The sequence below is a fragment of the Impatiens glandulifera genome, chromosome 4 (assembly GCF_907164915.1).
Source record: "Impatiens glandulifera chromosome 4, dImpGla2.1, whole genome shotgun sequence".
Lineage (NCBI taxonomy): Eukaryota > Viridiplantae > Streptophyta > Magnoliopsida > Ericales > Balsaminaceae > Impatiens > Impatiens glandulifera.
Window position 1 is genome coordinate 61,128,894 of NC_061865.1, and position 26,565 is coordinate 61,155,458.

The 26,565-nt window shown below is 28.3% G+C and overlaps 3 protein-coding genes across 3 annotated transcripts; 2 read left to right on the plus strand and 1 right to left on the minus strand.

The window, feature by feature from the left end:
- The first annotated feature begins 5,948 nt into the window (after positions 1 to 5,948).
- LOC124935063 (transcription factor DIVARICATA-like) lies at positions 5,949 to 7,597 on the plus strand. Its single transcript, XM_047475524.1, has 2 exons — positions 5,949 to 7,016; positions 7,084 to 7,597. Exons 1-2 carry the CDS (start codon positions 6,550 to 6,552, stop codon positions 7,508 to 7,510), a joined length of 894 nt encoding a protein of 297 aa, XP_047331480.1. The 5' UTR covers positions 5,949 to 6,549; the 3' UTR covers positions 7,511 to 7,597.
- Positions 7,598 to 8,731: 1,134 nt separating this feature from the next.
- LOC124935637 lies at positions 8,732 to 10,450 on the minus strand. The gene has a single exon (XM_047476056.1). It carries the CDS (start codon positions 10,448 to 10,450, stop codon positions 8,732 to 8,734), a length of 1,719 nt encoding a protein of 572 aa, XP_047332012.1.
- Positions 10,451 to 15,157: 4,707 nt separating this feature from the next.
- LOC124935675 (probable LRR receptor-like serine/threonine-protein kinase At3g47570) lies at positions 15,158 to 18,545 on the plus strand. Its single transcript, XM_047476091.1, has 2 exons — positions 15,158 to 17,895; positions 17,980 to 18,545. The coding sequence occupies exons 1-2, from the start codon at positions 15,216 to 15,218 to the stop codon at positions 18,408 to 18,410; spliced, it is 3,111 nt and encodes a 1,036-aa protein (XP_047332047.1). The 5' UTR covers positions 15,158 to 15,215; the 3' UTR covers positions 18,411 to 18,545.
- Positions 18,546 to 26,565: the final 8,020 nt, after the last annotated feature.

Below are 26,565 nucleotides of genomic sequence, written 5' to 3' on the forward strand. Positions count from 1 at the left end.
TGTTCTTCAGTATCTGTCAGTCCACTGCCCATAAGCCCAGTAACTAATAAAGGCAAATAGAATGAATAACCAGGGGCGGACGCAGACCTGGGCTTAAGCCCACCCTAACTTATCCTAATTATTTTTTTATTATACGAGGGGGTGAGGAGATGGTTTATTTAAATATTTGATTTTTATGTTTATAATTTTCTTTTATCTAAAATTTTTAACTATTATTTTATTTATTTTAATTATTTATTTAAAAATAAATTTTATTCAAGATAGATAAAAAATTTAAGAGTATTTTGATCTTTAATAAAATAAAATAAAAATTCAAAATTTTAAACAAATTCAATAAAATCAAGATTATTTTTTAAGAAAATACCAAAAAAAAAAATTTAAAATCCTATATATTAAATTTTTTTTCTTCTTTTATTATCTTACGAGACAATTTAATATGTTTTCTTCATTTTTTTTTATTTTTTAAGTCTATCCTAACTCTTTTTATTAGATCTGTCATGTTCTGTGAATAACATTAGAGAGTGGGAATTTGGTATTAGGAATGGTGTTAGAAATTATGTGGTAACACATGATTGAACTTAAATCTAATTAGAATTTTAAATTCAATTATGTGTTGACACATCCTTCTGGATATCATTCATGACATCAAATTACCACTCTCTATCATTACTTAAATAGAATATATCACTACCCATGAGGCCCGTAAATAATAAAGGCATATCAATAGTCTCTTTAGTAACATTGAGATATAGACGAGGAAGTGAATTTCTTTTTAAAATGACTTAAAATTATTAATATATAATGATAAAAAAATTAAAAGAAATGATATAGGACGAAAATAATATAAAAAAAAGTTGATAAGAATGACGTGTCATTCTTAGATTGAAAATCTAAAATATTACTCTTCTAATCAATTTTCTGATATTCGTTTCAGAAAGTAAATAGAGTTATATATATATACTTTTTTTCAAAAAAAAATATTACATTTTTTATAATATTTTGACTCATAAACCTAGTGATGTGATTAATTATAGTGGATGAAATAATATATTATTATAATTATTGTTTTTAACAAAATCCAACCCGCCCTTGATATGAATGTGTGGATAACTTGAATATAATTTCAAATACATTTTAAACTATTTAATATTATGGTTGAACATATTATTCTATTCTGTTTGTAATGACAAATTCAAATTTTATCCATTTATTTTGAGATTTTCTTTTGGGCTCTTGTTTCCAAACGGGATCTGACCTAGAAATCGGCCTAGATAAGCGTTACCATATTATACCAATATTATCTTTTATATGTTATTGTAATTTTTTTTTTTTTGTAACAGGTGAGATTAAAGAGTTTTTATTTTTAGTGGAATTAAATTAAATTAATTTTATTGTCACGTGCTAGAATCTTGGGTGTGATAGCATATATCAGTAATTAACAGAATTAATTAATTAATAATATTATTTAATTTTGGAGTTGATCCGTATGAGTTGGGAAGAGGTCTGAAATCCATGTGCAGATGTTACTTGAAGAATGAAAAAAAATGGAGGAATCTTTCCATTTATGGAAACTCTCACTTTTTTGAAACACTCATTTTCTTTCCTAATATACACATCTCATTTCTCATTGGTTACACTTTGAGGTTCTTATATTTTTTTTTATTTTTTAGATGTATATATGTTTTGTATGAGAATTTAGTTATGAGATTGAAAACTTGTATAAAATAAGGTGTTTTTTAATAGTTAGTATAAAATGATGTTATATTCGTTTTAGTTTTTTTTTAAATAAATTAATGCAATTTGATATAAATAATAATCGTTTATACAGACATTGTCATTAAACACACGTGAAAACAATGAAATTAACCGTATAAAAACAACAATAAACATAAAAAAATATGTTTACCAACGAACCAACATAATAAAAAATTAATCGACAAGTTTGAAGATTCTTAAAAAAATTAATGAGTCCATCGACCGTTCTCGCCGTTTTTCAGAAGAATTTTTTTTATTTAATATCGTTATAATAATAATATCGTGGAGTAAACACATTAGTCGACCACATTAATGTTACTTTTAAGTCAAATATTCAACTTGAAAAATATAAATATAAATTTTGTGCTCTACAATATAAATGGAATATTGTAGATTTTGAGAGATTATACTAAATGGTTTTCATTAAAACAATTTGTATAATCTTATTTTGTTGTTGTGAAGTTGGATTAAGCTCACGCTCATTTCATGTAAATGTGTTTGGGATTTATTTATATTTTTTTTCTATTATAAATTATAATATTATTTTGTGATAATTATTATTTTTAATTGTTAAAATAAAAAATGTGGTATAGAAAATATAAGTGAAAAGTAAATAAATAAAATACTTTTGTAAAGAAAATTCTAATTTTTTTTTGGTCAAACTACTATTTTCACTATATTTTGACAAAGTAAAGAAAAATAGAATATAAAAAGGCCCATTGACCTTTCCAAATTGTCCACTAATTCTACAAGGTATCATTGTCCACTTAAAATCAATAATAAATCATTGTTGAAGGCAGAATAATTTAATTTGATAGTGATATTTGAAATAAGTGATCATACATTATTTTAATAATTGAAACTATTTGTACATATAACAAAATAAATATAAATTGAATAGATAATGGAATAATCATAACCTCCTTAAAATGTAATTGTAGATAATGGAATAATTGTTACCTATAGTGGTGGCATGTCTGTAATACTACTAGTTCTGTAATCATATAAGTGATTTGAGCAATTAAATTTTAAAGAAATCAAAACCATAAATTTATGTTTGCCAAATATGCATGAGAGAGTAAAAAAAATAATTATTATTATTTTTTTTTTAAAAATAACCATGTGCAGAAAAGAGATTTTTTTTTTTCGGGATAACAGTAATGTTCAGAATATTTTTGTTCAGAACATGTCTATTTTTTAATTTTTTTTTAGTATAATTATTTTTATTTCTCTTTCCTACACAAGTGACAAGGCACGTTAGATTCGTGGTCTTGTTTTAGTTGTTAACTTCGTTATCTTTATTTTTAAAAGTTAATATATTGATAATGAATTATAAAAATAAAGGGATACATTTTATTATTATTAGTATTATCATTATTATTATTTAGTTAAGATGTAACGGTGGTTCCAACCAATCAATTGATTTGGTTGACATTAGTCATGCACATTTTGGGGTTTAGTTTTAATTTGGTCACCATTATTCATGTAACAACTTACTTGTCTACCGTATATAGTTCTAATTAATTAATAATAATCAAATAAGATAATCTTTTTGGGGTCTTTTTTAACCAAGGAAATTGCTTAATTAAAAGTTTTGTTTCCACTAAATGATTTTTTTTCCAATATTGGTCTTTGTGAATAAATATTACACTTTTTTATGTGATTAATAAGATAATTCAAGTATAAGACACTTATGATTGATCACAAGTTTTATATTTTATTTATAACTAAAAAAAAATTTAAGTTGATGACTATAATAAAACTAGTAGAAGGTGACCATTCAAGTCGAATTCGAGTTGGTAGATTAGCGGACAAGTTAATTCGGGGAAAATCAATAATCTAAACCTAACATATTAATTTGTAATTGACCCGAACCCGACCTAACTGGTATGACTCAACTCGAACCAACCTAATTTAACCCGATGTAATTAATATCACAACTTTATTTCATATTAAAATAACATCAACACAAAATATAAATAAAGTTAAATTACAAATTCACTTATAGAAAAACCTACAAGAAATGAGTGAGTGGATAAAAAAGTGCAAGTACAAAATTTTATAAAAAAAACAATAAATTATAAATCGGCTTGTACTTTGGGTAATTTAAGGTCGCCTAATTTCGACACGAGTCCAAAAATATATTAACCCGTGTTTTGTTCAGATCGTGATTACGTGTCGGATTAGAAATTATCGTTCCCAAAAATTTGTAACTTGAAATAAGCTTTCTTTTTATCATTTAAAAGTATCTTATTAAATTATTTTGTATAGAGTTTGCAAACAAATTATACCTGACATAAAGTATTAAAGAGAAAAGGGCAATTAAAAAGGGCAATTAATAGTGGAGCCATAATCAATATGTATAGCTTTATTTTATAATTAATTCATTATAATACTTTTAATTGACAACTATATATATGAGGAATAGGACAAATATCACCTACTTCAATACATACCCATGTACTCATCACCTTTTAGAAATGCTTAAATAAAATAATAATTAATTCCTCAACCACATTTAAAAATAAGTTGGTGTTTAGAGTCTACAAGACCAGCATTATAATTAATTTATTTGGCCACCCTTTTCTGTATTATTCTGTCTACCTAATCTAATGACTAAAATATTGCTTATTAGAGATTTGAATTTATTATAATAGTAACATCTTTCACAGCAATGTTAGGTCTTTATTATGTTGCGAAATTGAACATTACTCAATTATTTTGTTATTAATTGTATATTTAATTACTTTTACACAAAGTTCATTTTATTAAAAAACTAAAAAATGAAAAATGAAGAATGAAGAAGATGATATGTGCCACTATCTAGCATGTCATTTTAAAAAAAAGTATTTCTCCTCTGGTAATCATTAATTTCATAAACTGAAAATTAATTAATTAAATAAGTATGCTTTTAAACGGGTGATAAAATTAGTTTAATATAAAATTAGTATGATCAGGTGATTAAGAAAATGACATAAAGAAGACACCTGCCATTATTTGATTGGACTAATCAATGTCAATTGTATCTTAATCTTTTTCAACGATCCCACTAATCCTTTTAAAAAAAGGTATTTATTAAGAAGGTGCTAAATTAAACTACTAATTAATTATGGCCTCAACAAATTAATGATAAACCAATGTTTGATTGTCTTTAATTTATTTTGATTCCTGCCTTCCTGGTTTGTAAAACCCATAACTAAAAAATGGTCAAATTTTAATCATTAAATTAATTTTTCATAAGTGACAAAATACTTTTTTCCTTTTTTCCAAAATATTCTGAATTCATCCCCTTCTATGATTAAAGTTGGAATCTCATAGTCCTTTAATGGTCCATATGCTCTTTAATTTAAAAAAATTGAATTTTTGAAAAAAGTATTGTTTAATAAAATAAATAAGTTAGTTGAGTTTTTATTTGGTTCAATTATTTTCATTTTTAAATAAAATGAAAGTTTTTTATATTTTAAAACAAAACCCAGCATTATAATAATTTAAACAATTAAAATTTTAAATAACTTATTTTTTTTTATAAAAGAAACCCAATAAAGAAAAACAAATAACTCAACATCAAACCTCTATTGTTGGTTAGCTTTTATTTGTCTTCATTTTAATCAATTTTATTTTATACCAATATTTATTTTATAATCCAATCTATTAAAACTTTTAACTAAATGAATTTTCATAAATAATAACTATACTATTTAATTTTTATTTTTCTTTTAATTTTTGAACCTAACATGACTCTATTGCACTATGACTTCTACTCAAATTAAACTATTTTAAGTGTGAATTGAATATGATATTTGATATTTTAGAACTACTCTTGTCACTTAAACTATCTTAATGAGTTAAATAATGATATTTTCACGTAATAAATATATAAAATTTGTTATTATACTCTATTTTTTCCTTTAAACTATTTTATATCATTTGAATGTGTATTGATTTTGAAAAAATATAAAAAAAGAAGTATAAAAATAATAAGATAATAGATCCAAACAAGAAAGAACAGTAGTAAAAGTATTATTAATAAAACACAACCACTACTACTACCAAACTTCTTTTTAAAAAAGTTAAATTAAATTTTTGCATCAATTCCCATCAGGATCTACTTCTCCAGCAAATTGACAGATTGTCCTTGGAGTTTCTTTTCTGGTTTTGCAGGTCTTAGAGTATTTTAATCATTATAGAGATTAGTAGTGCTATGCTATGCTATACTGTAATTGATTAAAAGGGTCTTACAGAGCTTTTTCTTAAGATCCAGGTCCCCACCACAGACCACCCATTCCAGCCAATTACAGACCAACATTTTTCCTCTTCTTCTCCTAAGCTATTATGAATGTAAGATCTCTCTCTCTCTCTCTCTTTCTCTCACTAACCAACAAAGTACAATGGATTGACTTCTTTAGCTCATCATCATTCTTTTGATCTGCCATTAACAACAATTTTATTGGCCCAATTGAAATTCTCAGAATCTCTCTTTCTTTTTTGTGGTGGTGGTTGTAGTAGTGGTGGTGGTATCAACTTTTGATGTTTGATGTATTCACTTTGGTTCCATTTTGATTGAGATTTAACATTCTGATTTTAATTCTGAGGTCCATCTGGTTTTTGAAATAGTGGGTTTTCTTCGATTCCTTCCTTACTCATGTTTTCCTAATTCAAAAATGCATCTTGACTGCAAGTCTCTTTTTACTCATAAAAGACACAACTTTTCTCTGCATTCTCACTCTGGAGTTTTAAAAACCATCTATTTATATTTTCTTGCTCACCAGCTGTTTGATAAATTGCCTGGCTAATATGAATAGAGGAGGAATTGGAATTGGGATAGGAATTGGAATAGGAATAGGAATGATTTCCCCAACTCATGTTGGGAATTCTAGCAGTTGGCTGTTTGAAGGAACTAAATGGACATCTGAAGAGAACAAAGTGTTTGAAAGCGCACTTGCTTTGTTCGATAAGGATACGCCTGATCGATGGTACAATGTGGCGGCGATGATCCCAGGAAAGACTGTGAATGATGTTATTAAACAGTACAGAGAATTGGAAGAAGATGTATGTGACATAGAAGCTGGTTTGATCCCAGTTCCTGGTTATAATAGTAATAATACATGTACAAGAAGAAACTCTTCTTCTTCTTCTTTCACTTTGGATTGGGAATTAGGAGAATCAGGCTTATACAGCCATGGTGGAAAGAAACAAACATCTTCTCGCACTTTCGATCAAGAGCGAAAAAAGGGTGTTCCCTGGACAGAGGAAGAACACAGGTATGATATTATAAACATATGGATGATGATGAATTGATGAATTAATGATCAATATTATGTTGCACAGGCTATTCTTGATGGGGTTGAAGAAATATGGAAAGGGAGATTGGAGGACTATTTCGCGAAACTTTGTGACAAGTAGAACTCCTACTCAGGTGGCGAGTCATGCTCAGAAATACTTCATAAGACAAGTTTCCGGAGAAGGTGGGAAGGAGATGAAGAGGAGATCGAGCATACATGATATAACAACAGCTCATCTGATTAATAAAAACAACAACAATAAAGGAAAACCATCACCCGAAAACAACAGCAGTCCTTGTTCGACTTCTCATTCGAACATAACAACGACAACAACAACAAAAACCGTATCGAAAGCCACAAGTAAGTACTGGAACAATATGGAAAGCCATGATCAAGGCTTGAGGACTACTGGTTTTAACAATAATATTAGGAATCATCAATTGCAATATGATTTTCCTAATACATTTTGTTGATGATCTTTAAATTTATCATATGCAATCATGTTGGATATTGGGCTTAAGTTTAAATTAATTAGTAATTTTATTATTATTTTGAATTTATGATGATGATGAGAAAATCTTTATATTTTCAACTTGTTATAGGTTTTTTTTCTAAGAAGATCTCATTATTGATAAATTAATCCTTGTATTTTTATTTATATGTTAAATTTTCGGTTGGTATTAGCTTCAATCTCTCTATTTTTCTTTTCCATTAATATAATATTTTTTATTTGAAAAAAATTATACATATTTGAATTTAATGATAAAAGTAATAAAAGAACTAATGATGCAAAGTATTACCTAATATATTAAAAACACAAAAGGACTAACATCACTAGTTTTGAAGCCATTAGTATTATAGCAAAGAATCTACTTTCTTTGTTCTAAATAAATAGTTATACATAATTTTTTTTTTAAATTAACAATAAAATAAAAAATATATATATGCCAATAATGTGATAAATCATTTATTACACGATTAATCTAAGTAACTTAAGAGTTAAGACATTAAAAATCTCAAATTGATTATCACTACGAACTCACCTAACCGTATTCTAGCTAATTTGGTTAAAAGTTAAAAAAACTCTTATTATATAAGAAAATCTTAAAAAGTATAAGAAAATGTATACAAAATATAATTTTTTATCATGTTAATTAATATTTTACAGATTATAATGTTTCATTTTCAATATACAGTTTTTGTGTCCGTGTTGAATATGATTGTAGGCATCATAAAGAAAGAGAATAATAATATGAATTAAAGTAGTGGCAACTTTTCTCAATTGGGCACATTGGTTTTTGTTTTGGCTTCATTCCATTGGACAGAAACATCAATCAAACATTATTATTTTTTTGTGACAAATTAATGGAATTACTGCCCCCACTTATTATGTTGTCTTCTCTTTTAATAATACTACTACTAATAATAATAATGAGTTGCCTTTTGCAAGTTGCATGGGTAATATTTAAAAAAAAAAAGCATTAATACCTTTATTCTGATTTTCATGTACCCACTTGGGACACTCCACGTCCCATCGAATATAAATTTAATATAAAATCATTAATATAACAAGTTAAGTTAATATGAACAAATATAGAGTAAGGAAAGAAAATATTAATTAGTAGAAGAGTACCAATGAAAAACTGCATATTTGATAATAACACTGAAATAAATACTACCATATTTCATATATATTATGAAGATAGTTCCTTGTAAAATCTCCTAGTTCTTAAATGCAAGACAAAAGCTACCAATGCCCCAAATAAATTAGCCCCGGCCAAGATAAGAAACGAATTTTTAAAACATTCTTTTCCGGTGCAAGTCAAGTCTTCAACGGGCGCTTTATTAGGCCCGTTTATTGCCCTAAATTGTCGAAGTGCTTCATTGTCGTATAATCGTCCAACAACTTGAACATTAAAGGTATAAAGACCGAAAGGAGACACTAAATTCCCACAATTTGCCAACATAGGAAAATGTTTTAATCCGAAAAACTCCGATATCAAAACAAACACCAAAGTAAGTTGGCATCCGTAGGATAATCCCGTCAAAAGGGAGGCAAGATAGATGGAACCTGAAAAGGGGTTTAAAGCGATTATAACGTCGGCCACAGCGGTTACGACTAACGCGCACACTAGTAAAAAGGTCCTCGGGATGTGAAATCTTCTTAGTAGATAATCAGATAAGAATCCAGTAAAAATTCTTCCATAGAAATTCCATATGCTGATTAATGAGATAAAGGCTGAAATTGTCTTTGTCGGATAGCTTAAGGATCCCCCTATTTGTCCAAAGTTGTTTATTGTAGCCTGGCAGCATCCAAATCCACAAAATGTTATTATAAATAACATTATCATATCCATGCTAGTTAATGCTTGCATTATTCCAAAGTTACTCCCCCTATTTGGCTTATTGAAACATGTTAAATTAGATCTAGTTTCCTCAGTTACATTTCCCTCTATTATTTGATCGTTTGTCATCTCCACCTCCACCTCCTCGACCTCCTCCACGGCCCGTTCACGATCCTCGTTCGCTTCCTCGGGGGGAGGCGGGCTATTTCTTTTTCTCCAAGTCAACGTCTCCTCCCTTATCGCGATAAAGATAGGAGAGAATAATACGAGAAGGACAACCACACAACTTATTATGTATTCTTTCGACGAGAAGTTGAAATACGTCTCTAAAATCGTTAGGAGGAGTAGAATAACTCCCAAGGAAACCGCGATGGCAAAGAATTGGAAATAAACCCTTTTCTCGTGCGGATGTGTTGTAGTACTTTCCAAGTGTTTCATGGTAGTGACGAAAACCAATCCGGTTACAGCCGGAAGCCATGCGATTAAAAGGATCAATGAAATAGGGTTTTTCCCACCCCATGCAGCGTAATAGATTTGAGTGAATAACGCTCCACTCAACCCCAACATTCCCTTCATCATCCCGATCATCATCCCACGGCTAGCGGGGAAATTCTTGACACAGACCATGTAGGATCCGGTATTCAAAAAGTTGCAAGAATTTGCCCCGATGAAAATGTAAGCACACATGAGAAGAGGAGGGGGTCTTGATATCTTGCCAAGGACTGCAAGGTAAACTAGGAAATAACCGGCAAAATTTAGGGCTGAACCGATAATGAGAATGACCGAAGGCGGAGCCACCTCACTAAGGAGGCCGGTAGGAATGCCAAAAACGCTACCCCAATCTTTGAAAGTGCTAATGAGGTTAAGATCGGATTGATTGTAATCGAGATTCGATTTAAGCGCGGAGGAATAAACACCGAAAATGTAGTTAGAGCCACTGCTGGCCATGATAAGAAAGGATGCAAAAACCATGAACCATCTCCCGCGAAGGAGTTGCTTGATGAATCCACATGGTGATGATGATCCATTGTTTGAGTTGTTGTTGTTGTTGTTATCTACTACCGTCATTGTTTAAGTTATAATTATATTGAATATTGATCGAAGAAAGAACAATTTAGTAATGTTTATAAATAATATAACTTAGTTCACTACTTATATATATAAGATTAAAGTTGGAGATAAAAAAGGTGAGGTTTTGGAGCTCCACTCTTGTAGTGAGAAATGTAGAAGTATTCTTAGTCCAATATAAAGCAACCGATTAATTAGAGATAATATGATTCTTATCCTCATTTCTAATTTAGGACACAACTAACTATATTTGACCGGTACTAATCTGTTTATCTTATCTTTAGTTTTTAGTAACTAAAATGTTCAAAAATAGTCTTAATATGTATAGTTATAGATCAAGTGATTGCATCTTATTCACCATTTTTTTCGGGTTGTAGTGTTGAACACTCTAATGACATTTTAGTATTATTTTTAAACAATTTTATTATTTAACTATAGAAAAATGATTATTTAGATAAAAAGGTATTTGGGTATAAATATTTTTTAAACAAATTTAAAATATAAAGACTATTTTACTATTTATTTAAATAATATATACATATGGTTGAATTGTTTATTTGAGATTAAATCAAACTAAGACAACTAGCTAGAGTTACCTTCCTTAATTTGAAAGTTAAATAGAAAATATATTATAAGTATCTCATTTTCAAAATTAATTACTAACAAACCACAATATTTTTTTTTTTGTTGAAATTATGTTTTTATCCTTATATTTAAATGTGTATGGAGAAGTGGTTTTGGAGATCCTATCTTATAGAGAGAAATGTAGAAGTAGTCTTAGTCCTAAATTCCTAATTACTCTTATCCTCATTTATTACTTATAACTCATTTATTATTTATAACTTATAATTTGTTTATCCGTAAATTAAAAAGTTCAAAAATATTTCATATTTTTTAAAAGTAATTTCAAATTTTCATCATTTTGTTTGAGTGATTTGATATCTAGGCCTTTTGATTGATAATTTTAACTAGTTGCATTTTATTTAATTAACTATAAAATAAAATAATATATTATTATAAATTTTGTAATGGAATAATAATATGGAAAGAAAGTTATAAATATAAAAAAGTTAGGAAGAAAGATAAAATTATGTTAATAACATAACTTTCTCTTTAATTTTTTTAAATGATAATTTTTTTTAATATTTCTCACATTATTAAATTAAAAAATATATATAATATTTTTTTCTTTTCAGTCCTTTTTGTTTTTGAATTATTTTAAAATAATTTATTTTCTTGAAAATAGTTATTTAGATTAAAAGGTATTTGTATATAAATATTATTTAAAATAAAATATAAGAACTATTTTAAAATTTAATTAATAAGATTAATGAAAAATATATATTTATATTATTTAATTGAGATAAACTCAAACTAAGAGAGCTCTTGTTACATGCCTTAATTGGAAAGTTAAATAGAAAATATATTATAAGTACTTAATTTTTAAAGTTAATTACCAACAAACCAAGATATTTTCTTTCTCTTTTAAATTATGTTTAATTATTTTTATTTAATTTGCATAAATTTATGATGCCAAACTTTCAAAAACAGTTAAGTTGGATTAGAGTGTAAAATAGTCGAGTCAAACCGAGTAATGTGATACTTGAATTTGACTCGATTTACTTTGTATATATTAGAGCTCAATCGAATACCAAAATTTATACTAGTACTTGACTCTTTCACCATTCAAACTATTTGAGTTCGAATTCAAAAAAAATTAAAAATTAAATTTTATTAATTAAAGTTTTTTGAAATTGATTTAATTATTTAACTGGAATGCGAAAGATCAACATGTGTATGATTTATTTGTTCATTTCATTGTAAGAAAAAAGAGTTTGAGAAAAATAATTTAGACAAAATTATATATATATATATATATATTATAAAAGATATTATTAATAATATTATATTATATAAAATTGGCTCTTCTGAAATTCCCTGTCCGAGTCTCCGGCTGGAATTGGAACAGGTTCGCCTCAAAAAAATAAATATTGGGGATTAATAAGTGTAATTAAAACTGATTTTATTTTATAAATTTTATTTTTAATTTATAAGTTTGGTTATATATATATATATATATATATTAATTTTATATTTATTATACTATTTATTTCAGTAATATATAATTAAAATAAAAGAGAAGTTATAAATTATAATTTTATTATTATAAAATTCTGACAATTTTGTAATATACATGTGTAAATATGAAGATTTGACCTACCTAATTTATAAATAATATTATTAATTTATACTAATATTAAGATAATATTTTAAATTTATGAATTTAAAATAACTCAAAAAGAGATTAAAAATTAAATTAAGGTTAGTTATTATGATAATTAAATTCTAATTAGAAAAATTAAATAAAAATTAAAAAATAATTTAAAGTTAAAATATTATTTATTTTACTAAAATTAATTAAAAATGTTGAAATTATTTAATTATGATTTTAAACTTAAATTATGTATAATTAATGGCTTAAAATAATGAAATAAATACCCCAAAATACCTAAAAATAGAATAAATGAGCATAATTTTTATTATGTTGTCAAAAATACTTATGTGTATTAATTTGGTGAAGAAAAACGCAAGAAAGTATTATTCGATCTCAAATAACCATTTTAATAAAAAAAAATATAGATTAATAATCTCATATAGTCGAAATTATGTTTAAATATTACATCAAGGATTCCAGCCATTGGATCAACGCTGAATTTTTATATAGTGCCAAGAAAGATGCCACGTAGACGATTGTAACCAAGCACGTGTGCGCCCGCGTCCACAACGAATCAACTAACGGGGACGCTAACCCCGTTAGCCTGAACACCCAAACGACAAACGAAATACTCCAGCGTTGGACGGAATGTCAATGGAGCGGCCAACTAAACGAAACAACGTCGTTTCGTTCTTCTTCGCGAACTCCGGAGGCCCGCGACGGGCGCCGACGACCTTCCAAAAGAGTTATCTCCTTCGATACTCGACTTTATCCCCTCGTTTTTTCACCCATGCATGTGCACGTCTTCTCCCCGCCTTCAATTCCCCTAGCCTTTGAAGTCAAAACCTACGCTCTAATTAGGCTGTCGAAGACGAACAAGTATTTAAGGGATAAGTTTGCAAAAGCAAAATTGAAGTCGAATTCGACTTCAATAGTTTAAATGTCTTTTATATAATCTCTTAAATGTTTGTTGGGTCTATCGACTTCTTATGCTTGTGTGGTGTAGGTACCCAACCACAATTTTTAGGTGACAAGTGAAGGGAGACTTAGAGTGGAGTAAGGTGCATGAGATGCGTGTGGAAGGAGGGACTGAGACCGTACGACCGTAGTTTTGTAAGAACATTTAGTGAACGGACGATTTTTATAGCACCATTTTGCTAGTAATGATAAAAGGCACCACTTAGCTTCCGCATATGTGACTGAATTGGTTAGGTTCCACCCTCTATCTTAGACTAGAAGTTAGGATTTTAGGGTGTCACAGTTATGATTTATTTTTAATTGTATTCTTTCGTTTGTAATCCCTATTTGCGAATGCTACTAGTCAATTTCTTTATAATCTTTTGATTGTTATCATTTAATTATAGTTAGGGTTTGTCTAATTTTTGTTATTGACTTCTCACTTTTAAAATTTTTATTGAAATGATATTAACAATTTTAAAAAAAAAATATTTATGAGAAAGATAAAGAGGTGATTTTAGAGAAGTCTCACTTCTAGAGATAAATATAGAAGTAGTCTTAGTTGTTGTAACAAAAGCAAACTAATTATAAATTTATTTATTATTATTTAATTGAATTAAGTAGAATTAACATTAACCCGAACTCCTCTTGACATTTTGGGTTCGATCTTATTATCATTTATTATTTATAACACATTTATTATTCCGATAACATTTGTTTAAAATCTGTTTATCTTATCTTCAAATATTTTTAAAAAAAAATCAAAAACATTCCCTAACTTTTATAGTTATACATCAAATAATTTGGAATTTTCATAATTTTTTTTGGTATGCAATTTTTATTTTTATTTTATAAATAATCATCATTTTTCTACAAGAGGACATTTAAGTATCATTACTTTACTTACTTTTGAGTTAATTAAAAACACAAAACAAAGAAAAGTAGACTAAAACAATGTATATCTTCTTCCAATCCATGAGTTTTCTACACGTTAAAGAAGATGGCACCAGTGGTCACACTTCTCTTTTTTGGCACGGCCATGGGGACTGACTTGTCGGTATTGACCTTTGATATAGAATTTTGAGTATTTTTCTCTTGGCCTATTTGTTTTTGTAATTCTTACATTACTAAAATTTATATATATTTTTTAATAATTCATGCAATTAAAATAAAAATGATTAAAACACACAAAAAAACATAACATGGAAAAGAAAAGTAGGATATTAGTTGGATTTAAACTAACAAATATTATTATATTTATTAATATATTTACATAATTGAAAAAAATTAGAATATTATTTTAATTATTTGATCAAAAATAATATTTGATTCTTATAAAAAAATTGTTTTTAAGCAAATTTATAGTGTTTCAAAACAGGAGAGAGTGCCCATTTTCAAAGTCAATTTGTCAACAAAAACCATCCCTTGAGAAACGTTTTATAGAAGAGTGTTAATTACGTTTTATAATAGTATAGAAAATTATATAAAGCAGGTTAGGCTTGCAATCAGAATGAACTCAATCAATCTGAAATACAGTTGACAGTTTTATTGTGTTCTTCAAATTTTAACAGACATTGGCTTTTTTTCACAAAGATGGTTTTTTCTCACTGCAATGAAGGTTTCTTCATGTTTCTGTTTCTTCTTCTACTTCTTCCTTACTCCCTCTCAGTTACTGACACAACATTCCTTGGCCAAGGAAATGAGACGGATTGGCTTGCTCTTCTTGACTTCAAGAATCAAATCACGTCAGACCCTCTTAATAAGATCATGGATTCATGGAATCAATCCATTCATTTCTGCAGTTGGTTTGGTGTCACTTGCAGCCCATCCAGCGGGAGGGTCATTACCCTGAATTTGTCTTCTCTGAGTCTGGTTGGCACCATCACTCCATCCTTGGGCAACCTCACCTTCCTAACCCAAGTCAATCTCGGGGACAACAGCTTCAGTGGCGAAATCCCACAACAAATTGGCCGCCTACAAAGGCTACAGTCTCTTAACTTATCGAATAATTATCTTGGAGGGAATATCCCAACCAACTTAACTACCTGCAGGGAACTCAAGGTCCTTCACTTAGTGTCAAATGAACTTGTTGGTGAGATACCAAATGAGTTGAGCCCACTCTCAAAGCTTCTGCTTTTATATCTTGCAAATAATAAGCTAACAGGGAAAATCCCAACTTGGATTGGGAATTTTTCATCTCTACGTAGCCTCTCGCTATCCCAGAATAATTTCCAAGGAGGCATACCACAAGAGCTTGGGAAACTCTCCAAGTTAAAGTTTTTTCAATTATATGGAAATGAGTTGGTAGGCACGATTCCATCCTCTATTTACAATATTTCCACCATATACTTTTTCTCTGTTACAAAGAACCAGCTACATGGAGAGCTTCCTCAAGATATCGGCCTCAAGTTTCCAAATCTTCAATTTTTTTATGGGGGTGGCAACAGATTCAAGGGGCAGATCCCACCTTCATTGCGAAATTCATCAGCTCTTCAGGCACTCGATTTTGCTAATAATCTTATTAGTGGAACTATACCAACTGGTTTAGGAAGATTGCAGAATTTGTATAGGCTCAACTTTGACAACAACAAACTTGGAAACGGCAAAGCTGCCGATCTAGAATTTTTGGCTTCCTTGGCCAACTGTTCAGCCTTGCAATTTCTTGGTTTGAAAGGGAACATGTTTGGAGGATCTTTACCAAGATCCATAGCCAATCTCTCAACCAATATGCAAAGACTTACACTGGGTTCAAACCTATTAAGTGGGACATTGCCTGATGGAATAGGAAACCTATTTAACTTATACGCTCTTGGCTTAGAAAATAACAGTTTGAATGGATCAGTCCCAAATGACTTGGGGAAACTTCAAAACATAGTGGGTTTGTATTTGAGCAACAATAGATTTTCTACGTTGATTCCATCCTCTTTTGGGAATCTAACAGCACTAACCGGGTTGTTTATGGAGGATAATATGCTAGAAGGAAACATACCTCCAAGCCTAGGAAACTGTACTAAGTTGCTGGAATTAACCTTGAGTAGAAATAATCTTGGTGGAAGCATACCCAAAGAAATCATGGGTTTATCTTCATTGTCAATTTCTTTATCATTAGCCAACAATCAGTTAACTGGGTCTATACCCTTTGAAGTGGGCAAGTTGATAAACCTAAAGGAGCTTCATGTTTCAGGTAATAACTTATCAGGTGAAATTCCTAGCAGCCTAGGAGGCTGTATTATCTTGGAGACGTTATTGATGGACAATAATCTATTTGAAGGAAAGATTCCTCCATCTATCAAAGACTTGAAAGGTTTAGTTCAGTTAGATCTTTCCCACAATAACCTATCTGGAGAGATCCCACGGTTTCTTGCAGAAATAAGGGGACTAGAGATTCTTGATCTCTCTTATAATGATCTGCAGGGTGAAGTCCCAACTGGAGGAATATTTAACAATGCCAGCCAAATTACTCTACTTGGAAATGAGCATCTCTGTGGTGGAATTTCAAACTTACTTTTGCCTGCTTGTCCTCCTAAGACGGCTGGTTCCTCGAGGAAAACATTAACACGCAAGACGATAATTATTGTAGTTATCGTTATAGTTTTGTTTGCCTTGTTGTCTTCTGCGATTATATTTTGCATATGGAAGAGAACTAAGAAAACCCCCATAACTACCTCCTCTGAGAATGAACTGCCGAAGGTGCGTTTTATTTCTTACCAAGACCTTCTAAGATCTACAGACGGGTTCTCCACCAGTAACTTAATTGGTTCGGGTAGTTTCGGTTCTGTGTACAAAGGATCCTTACCAAATGATGGAACTGTTGTAGCCGTTAAAGTACTAAACTTGCAACAACAAGGAGCTACAAAGACCTTCATTGATGAATGCAAAGCTTTAAAAGGTATTAAGCATCGCAATCTACTGGAACTATTAACCGTTTGTTCCAGTGTGGATTATCAAGGTAATGACTTCAAGGCTCTAGTTTATGAGTTCATGATTAATGGGAACCTAGACCAATGGTTGCACCCTGAAGATCAAAATAAGAAACTGAACATGAAACAAAGACTAGCCATAGCGATGGATGTAGCCCATGCCCTTGAATATCTTCATTATCATTGTGAGACGCCCATAGTTCATCGTGATTTGAAACCTAGCAACGTATTGCTAGACCAAGACATGACGGCTCATGTTGGTGACTTCGGATTGGCTAGCTTTGTCTTGGAAGCATCTAATGGCCAGAGCATTTCAGAGGGCTTGAAGGGTTCAATTGGGTATATTGCTCCAGGTTTGATCTCTTTCTTTTCTTTTCTTTTCTTATCCTATTATTAAACTGAACATGATGTTTGATTTGGTGATGGTGTGATTTCAGAATGTGGGTTGAGAGTACAAGTTTCAACATTTGAAGATGTTTACAGTTACGGGATACTCTTGTTGGAAATGTTTACTGGAAAGAGACCGACGGACGACATGTTCAAGGATGGACTCGACCTTCACAGCTTTGTGGCCATGGCATTGCCTGAGAACGCGATGAACATAGTTGATCCATCTTTACTACTAGAGGAGGCAGGGGTGGAGGAGGAGACTTACATTGATAATAGAATTGAAAGGGTCTTACAAGAGAGGGTCATGGCCAGTAGGTTTCAAAACAGAGCTAATAATACTCATTTGATGGAAGAAAGCTTGATTGCAGTGATGAGTATTGGAGTTTCATGTTCAAATTCATTACCGAGTCAAAGGATGGCTATGGATGTTGTCACAAAGAAACTGCATGCCATCAGAGATTCATTTAATAAGCTTTGAATAATTTTTTTTAGCAAATGTGACTAGACTGTCATTTCGAATTGAAGACTCTTCTTCCATGTATGTTTCTTTGATGTTTTCATGGTGTTGTTTTAATACTTTGATGTTTTTTTTTACATTTTGGTTGTTATCATAGAGACAGTAATATTTTTGAAAAAAGGAAAACTTAAATTGAAAGCCAAAGGTCAATTCTTGAAGCTCCCATGTTATCAGTTAGGATATTTCTAACCTAAAACCAGATTATATGTGAATTTTAGCCCTTTCAACAAAAATGTACCAGTTTCTTTAGATAAAAAGGTATTTGGGTATCCAAATAGACAATTCAAACTATGAAAATCCATAATAAAATAATATCCCCAATGTGCTCTAAGCTTAGATCAATAACATGTTTGAAAACCCTAAAATTGAAACTCAAAATTTGAAAACGAAAATCAAGAAGATAGAAAACCAATATACAGTTAGAAGACAGAAGAAGAACAGGTTGTTTCATAACTACACTGTCTTAATAAATATATATATATATATATAAATATATATATATATATATATATATATAAAATGCCAATTTTACCTATCTTGTAAGAAAATGTTAAATTTACTTATTAAGTATCAAAATTTTATTTATATGTATGAACTTGTCAAAAAAAGGTTAAATATATTTAAAATAACAGAAATATTAAACCGCATTAAAATTTTTGCAACATGTAATATCCACATATTTTTTATTTTTAAATTGACATTACTTTAATTATTTTTTATTCAAGATGGAGAAATATTTATAGTGGCTTTAGGTCGGTAGAGGAGGTCAATTCAAGTCCAATTTGATCTCCGGCGAGCTTATCCTTAAATCTTATTCAAAATATGGCAACTTAGTTCTATGTCGAGGTGTTCAACCTAGCTATAAGGCTATTGTAGGCGATGACGAGGGGATGATAAGGGTGAAGGAATCATCGGAATAAGGTGGAGAAATGACCGCACTAGCCCTTCTGGAAGAATCTCCGGTGAGCGTCGTGATTCCGGCGAGCAACCTGCAGCAGCAAAAAGATGACTTGAAACGACGTCATTTTGTGATGTCGTTAGGCGTTCCATCCGCGGTCAGCGATCTCAGCTTACAAAGTTAGCCCGTCTCGGTAGTTGCTTTAGTGTGAGCGGGCACACACTTGATCCGTTACAGTGGGCTGTGTGGCGCACTCAGGGACGGACCCAGGATTCAGTGGTGGGATGGGCTTAAAAAAAAATTAGGGTGGGCTAAAGTAAAAAACGAAATTTTTTTGGATAAAACGGGTAAATAATGGCAAGTTTTATCATTTTTTTAATAATTAAATAAATAAAATAGTGAATTCTATTAAATTTTTAAAAAAAATTAGAGGTAATGTCACATTTTAACCGTAAAAAAAAATTTCGGGACCCGAGCCCCTACCTAGATTCGTCCGTGGGCGCACTCATGAACCAATTCTTGTTCTATCCACCTTTCAAACAATTTTTCTCAAACTACTCACATTTCCATTCACTTTCACACACTACCTACATTTCTCTCTCTAAATAATATTTTTAATTAGACATCTTCCACGATAATCCACTAATTACTCTATTTTATAAATATAAATATATATAATTAAAATTAATAATACATGTATCAAATAAAATATATTATCATTAATATTAAAATAATATATATATATATATTTTAGTTTATAATATTATATATATATATATTATACATTAAAATAACACATATATTATATAAATATTAAAATAACACACATATTTTATTTTTACTTAATTTTATAAATATAATATATATAATCAATATTAAACATTATAAATTAAATAATTCAAATAAATATTATAAACTAAAATAAAATATTATATATTAAATAAAACACATTACATAAAATTTTAATATTATATATTAAAATAAAATATATTATATTATATAAATATTAAAATAATACATATATTACATAAATATTAAAATGAAACTTATATTTTAAGTAAATGTGTAAAATATTATAAATATTTTAAAATTTATATAATTTATTTTGTTTTAAGATTTTTTAAATTGATTACTTTTATAAATATTTTAAATTTTAGTTAATTTATTTTATTTTATTTTAGGTTTATGTTATATATTTTATTTTAGTTTATAATATTTATTTTAATTATTTAATTTAGTATATTTAGTTTTAATTATATATATTATATTTATAAAATCAAGTACAAATAAAATAAATAAAATATATGTATTATTTTAATATTTATGTAATATATGTTATTTTAATATTTATATAATATAATATATATATATTATTTTAATATTAATGTAATATATTTTATTTAATATATGTATTATTAATTTTAATTATATATATTTATATTTATAAAATAGAGTAATTAGTGGATTAGTGTGGAAGATACGTAATTAAAAAGATAATTAATGATTTAGAGAGAGAAATGTGGGTAGTTTGGGAAAATGAATGAAAAAATGGATAGTTTAGGAAAAATTGTTTAAAAGGTGGGTAAATCAGGAATTGGTTCAGCTCATGGGTGTTTGATGATGCATGAGTGCTCATCTGATGGCCATAGATACTACTATAAAAATTAAACATAATTCCTGCTACACACGATTATCATATTATTTTTTATAAAAAAGTTATTTGAAAATCGAATTTTAATCTCTTACTTGTGTTTTTCTTCACCAAAAATTATACAAAAAAAAATATTTTTAGAATCATAATAAAAATTATGTTCATATTTTTTTTTTTGGTATTTTTGGGATTTTGGAGTATTTATTTAATTATTTTGAAGCCATAAATTACACATAATTTATGATTAAATTCTAATTAAATAATTTTAACTACTTATTGGATTTAATTTGAGTAAAATAAATACAATATTTTAACCTCAAATTATTTTTGGATTTTTGAATAATTTTTTAGTTGGGGTTTAATTATCACAATAATTAACCCTTAATTTGGTTTTAATTCCTTCTCGGGTTATTTTAAATTTAAAAATTCAAAATATTATTTTAATATTATTATTTATAAAATAGGGTAGGTCAAATTTAATGTTTACAGTTATCTATTTTATTAAAATATTGATTTGACATAACCAATTAAAATAGCTCAAGTGTAGAAGTGTAGGGCTGGGTCGATACGGTATACCTTAATATTTTATCCATACCTTATACCTTACCTAAAATTTCGGTATGCAAAAAATGCATACATTTACCTTACCTTGATTTCGTTATACCTTGTTTCGATATACCTTAATTTCGGTATACAAAAAATTCATACATTTACCTTACCTTAATTTTGGTATACCTTATTTTCGGTATTATACCTTTGATACCTAAAAAATATATTAATTTAAAAAAAAAATAATCCCATCGGTAAGGTAGAGATTGCATATATGAAATAATATTTCAGTATAATTATATTTTGATATTATTCAAAAATTATATTTTTATGATTAAATTAATTTAAATTCTATTTAATTATTTCCTTACAAGTATTATATATATATATATATATATATTTATATATATATATTAACTTATAAATACTATTTCCCAAAATTTTAAAAATCTCATATCTTTACCGTACCAATAATTACGGTATCGGTATCATACCTTATATTTTTTTCGGTATACCTTAAAAGTCGATATTTTCGATATATTACGGTATGATATTTTCGATATACCTTTAATAACGATAATTTTCTCCACCCCTACTCAAGTGTTAAAAGATTTTTTTAAGTTTCGAATTTTATTAAAAATAATATAGTTCAACATGTTAAATTCATAAATTTAAAAAACAATATTGGTTTAGAATTATATTTAATTTTTTTGAATAATTAAATTAAAAATAATCCAAATCAAGACCAACATTAGAAAATTAATTGAATTAATTTATTAGTTAAATCTCAATTAATTAAAATAAAGGCCAAAATAAAATAATTTGAGATAAATGTTATATTCCTTTTATCCCAAATTAATTTTTAAAAAATGGATCAAATAAATTAATTAAATAATTTGGGATCAATATTGTATTTATTTAAATCCCAAATTAATTATTTATAAAGCCTAAAAATAAAAATAAATAAAAAAACAAATAAATAAACAAAATAAATATTTACGTCTATTAAAATATTTTATAGGTTGAAAATAAAGCCAAAATAGTAAAGAAAAATCAATTTCAAACAAGTTTCAAGGCTGAAAAAGGGTAGTGATATAGTACAGTCAAAAATAAAAGAAACGGTTGTAGCAAACCACACAACCATCGGATGAGCGCCCGACAAACCACAACAAACCGTGTCACCCGCTACAACGGAAGTCAAACAGTTCCGCATAGCACAAGATCAACTAATGTGTGTGCTAATGTCGTTAGCCCGAACACGAAAGGAACGCCAGCCGCTGACGAAAAGAAGACAAAACGCTATGTACAGACACGCGTTCGCATTTTGGCCCAAAACGACGACATTTTTATCATGGCTTGTCTTTTTCCTCACGAAAAACTAGATGAACATCGACCGAAACTTTTGATTGTTCAAAAGTGAAATTCAACTGATACCGAACCAAATGGAGTGATTCAAATGCTAAAATGATCACCCTAATATTGTGATCATTCTGTCTACGATCATAGGCACAAACATGGCCTAATTGGATGAGAACGAACAAAAGGCATTAATGATTTTTTTGTCTCGAATTCAATCCACTTGATCATCCAACCGACATTGGTTGGCTATAAATATGTGTGTTCAATATTTGGTCTGAACCGAATATCTGACCGAATAAACATAATTTGAATTTCATTTTCGATTTTCAAATCAAATTTTAAACCAATTCGAATTCAAATACGGGTTTCGAATTGGTTTTCGAGTTTGGGTTTCAACTCGAAAATCAAACCGAAAACCGAATTCATTTTTTATTATTTATTTTTCCAAACTTAGTTTAAGAAAAAAATTAAAATAATCAAATTATAATAAAAAAATGAAACTAAAGCATCAATGGTCTAGTGGTAGAATAATACCCTACCACGGTATAGACCAAAGTTCAATTCCTGACTATTTCAATTTAGTTTGAGTTATGCTAGTTCCAAAAATTCAAAATAAACGAATTCGGTTTGAATTCAAATTATTCGAACCGAATATCAATTTTGAATTCGGTTCGGTTTAATTAAAATTTATTCGAATTCAGTTCGGTTTTCGAATTGGCTAAAAAAAACAAATATTCGAATAAACCGAACCGAGGAACTCGAATAACCCAAAAACCGAACCGATGAACACCCCTAGCTATAAATAACCCTCTTTAACCAAGACAAAAGCAAGGATTAGAATCATAAGTCTCCAATCCAACCTTTAAAATTTTCACCAATAAAATTTCTCAAGTATTTTGAGAATTTTAGAAATTTTGTGTAAGGCTTTAAACATCGTTTCTGAATCATCACAAACCTTCTTCATAAATAGTTCAAGAGTTTATTCCAACTCAGTGTAAACTGTAATTCACATTGTAATTCAAATTGAAAATTTTATATTTCAGTTCGACTAGTCTTAAATATTGTTTGATTATCCATTTTATTAATTTGAATTAAATCATAAGATCATTTCAAAGTTTTTTACTGAAATCAATTTGAACGAATCAAGGTAAATCAAAAGACCTAAATTTGATTTTGAAAATTTTCAAAATCAGTTTTTTTTTAAACTTTAACTCAAGAACAACAACTCAAAAGGCTTTTTAACACATTTCTAAAGGTGTTAGGAGTATTTTCAAATAAATTTTACCAATAAATTTTCTCAAGTATTTTAAGAATTTTAGAAATTTTGTGTAAGGCTCTAAACATCGTTTCTGAATCATCACAAACCTTCTTCATAAAGAGTTCAAGAGTTTACTCCAACTCAGTGTAAACTGTAATTCATATTGTAATTCAAATTGAAAATTTTATATTTTAGTTCGACTAGTCTTAAATATTGTTTGATTATCCATTTTATTAATTTGAATTAAATCATAAGATCATTTCAAAGTTTTCTACTGAAATCAATTTGAACGAATCAAGGTAAATCAAAAGACCCAAATTTGATTTTGAAAATTTTCAAAATCAGTTTTTTTTTTTAACTTTAACTCAAGAACAACAACTTAAAAGGCTTCTTAACACATTTCTAAAGGTGCTAGGAGTATTTTCAAATAAATTTTAAGCAATCTCGAGCATGATTGCTCATGAACTATAATTTCTAGTTCTTAAATTTGTTAAATCAACCGCTAATGTTCATATTTTGGTTTCATTTAATCATAATAAGCATATGAAAGCTATTGGTAATTCCAAATACTGAATGACACTTAAAAAACATAACTTCAATTTTTGTTCAAGTTGAATCCAATATTTTTCCGGTTGATTGATTCATCGGGACGATATTAAAAACACTCTGTGAGAGTAAACAAATCTTCACATGCCTTTGAATCAAAAGATAGAAGCTCCAAACGAAATCTCAAAACTTATCGTTGATGTTCTTGACGTTCAACCGATGATCTTGCCTCGGCTTAATTTTCGACCGAGAAAACCATCCATCCCCTACACCAGACCGAGAATTCTTGTCATAGCTTGGTTTTCGACCGAGAAAATTAGCTAGCGTCTAGCATTCGACCGATGATTTTAGTCTGGCCTGGTTTTCGATCGAGAAAACCAGTCAAACATGCTTTATGACCGAGGACCAGAGCGCGACCAAAAACTCAACTTCTATGTTGAACGAGCACCCAAACCCATTGACCCTAGATCGAATCCAGCCTAAACCCGCGAATCCAAACTAGGTCACGACACAAACACTTGTCTAAGGGCTCATTTGTTTGGGGTTTTTTAATTCTAATTGTTTTTTTACAACTAAAAGTCCTAAACTATTTTTTTAATTCAAAACAGAAAAGAAAATAATTTAAAAATATATCCAAAAAAATATATTTTAATAAAGGACTATTTTGATTTATTTTTAAGTTCTAACATCTTAAACTGCTAATTAATATTATTTTATAATATTAAATAAAAATATTATATGCATGTCTAGAATTTGAAAAATAATTAATTAAATAAGTTATAACAAAACTATTTTTTTTTAAAAACTGTCAAAATTGTATAAAGTAGAAAATGGGTATAGAGGATATAGCGCGAAAGTCTTTTATCGAGTATCACTAAACATTGAACTGAGTAGAATCTCTGATAAAATTATATTTATACACGTATACAAATATTTTATTAATTTTAAATTAAAAATCGTGACTCTTTAATCAAATAAATAATTATTTAAATTAATTATTTTTTAATTAATTTAAAATTTTCTTTTAATAAAATTGTGTTTAATTATTTTAAAATTTAAAAGACCATTTAAATTTGGTCAAAAAAATAATAATTATTGTGATAATTAATTCTAAAGTGTAGATGCATTTTTGTACAATTTTGTTAAATAAAAGATTTTTTTGTCACACAAATGGAAACTAAATAAATTTCTAAATAAAGTCTCTTGAAAGCTTTCTGACAAAGGGATTTTCAGATCTCACAATATGGATCAAGTAAAACGAATCGAATTTACCCATTTATTCCGCTGGTCTAGATAATATTTTTTTTATCATTGTACAAATTCACAGTTTAGTGTTAAAATATAATAATTCAATTTTTTTTTAAAGAAAATATATATTCTTTTTCATTGACAAACGTTTATAATTTTAACTTAAAATAGTGAAGTTATAGCTTAAAAAAAATCTTATCACTAGACCAATGAATACATAAATGAGTGATTACCTTTATTTATGATATTTAATAGATTATTACCTAAAAAAAAAGTATTACTCCACCAAGACCAATGAATAATCAAATAAGTGGTTATCTTTATTTCTAGCATTCAAGTGGTTTTAATAAAATATTTAATGAAAAGTTAAGGAAAATTATTTTCTGAGTCCACTTTTCAAAATTTTCAACTAATAAGGCTGATCAATAGCTAGTGCGTAGGGTCATCAATTATAATAATAAAAATATTTAACATATCCTAAACGTTATGCATTAATAAAATTTATATGATAAACAACCTAAACAACCAAACCATTGATGAATGCAAAAGTGCTCATTTTGAGGGTCAATTGCCAACAAAACCATCTCTTGAGAAACGTTTTCTATAA

What these genes read in the sequence shown, in the direction of transcription:
- LOC124935637 (XM_047476056.1), bottom strand. Translation starts at nt 10,450, where the DNA reads ATGACGGTAGTAGATAACAACAACAACAACAACTCAAACAATGGATCA.
- LOC124935675 (XM_047476091.1), top strand. Translation starts at nt 15,216, where the DNA reads ATGGTTTTTTCTCACTGCAATGAAGGTTTCTTCATGTTTCTGTTTCTT. An exon ending in AATTGGGTATATTGCTCCAG is followed by an intron (nt 17,896 to 17,979) that starts GTTTGATCTCTT and finishes GTGTGATTTCAG; the next exon opens with AATGTGGGTTGAGAGTACAA.
- LOC124935063 (XM_047475524.1), top strand. Translation starts at nt 6,550, where the DNA reads ATGAATAGAGGAGGAATTGGAATTGGGATAGGAATTGGAATAGGAATA. An exon ending in TGGACAGAGGAAGAACACAG is followed by an intron (nt 7,017 to 7,083) that starts GTATGATATTAT and finishes TATGTTGCACAG; the next exon opens with GCTATTCTTGATGGGGTTGA.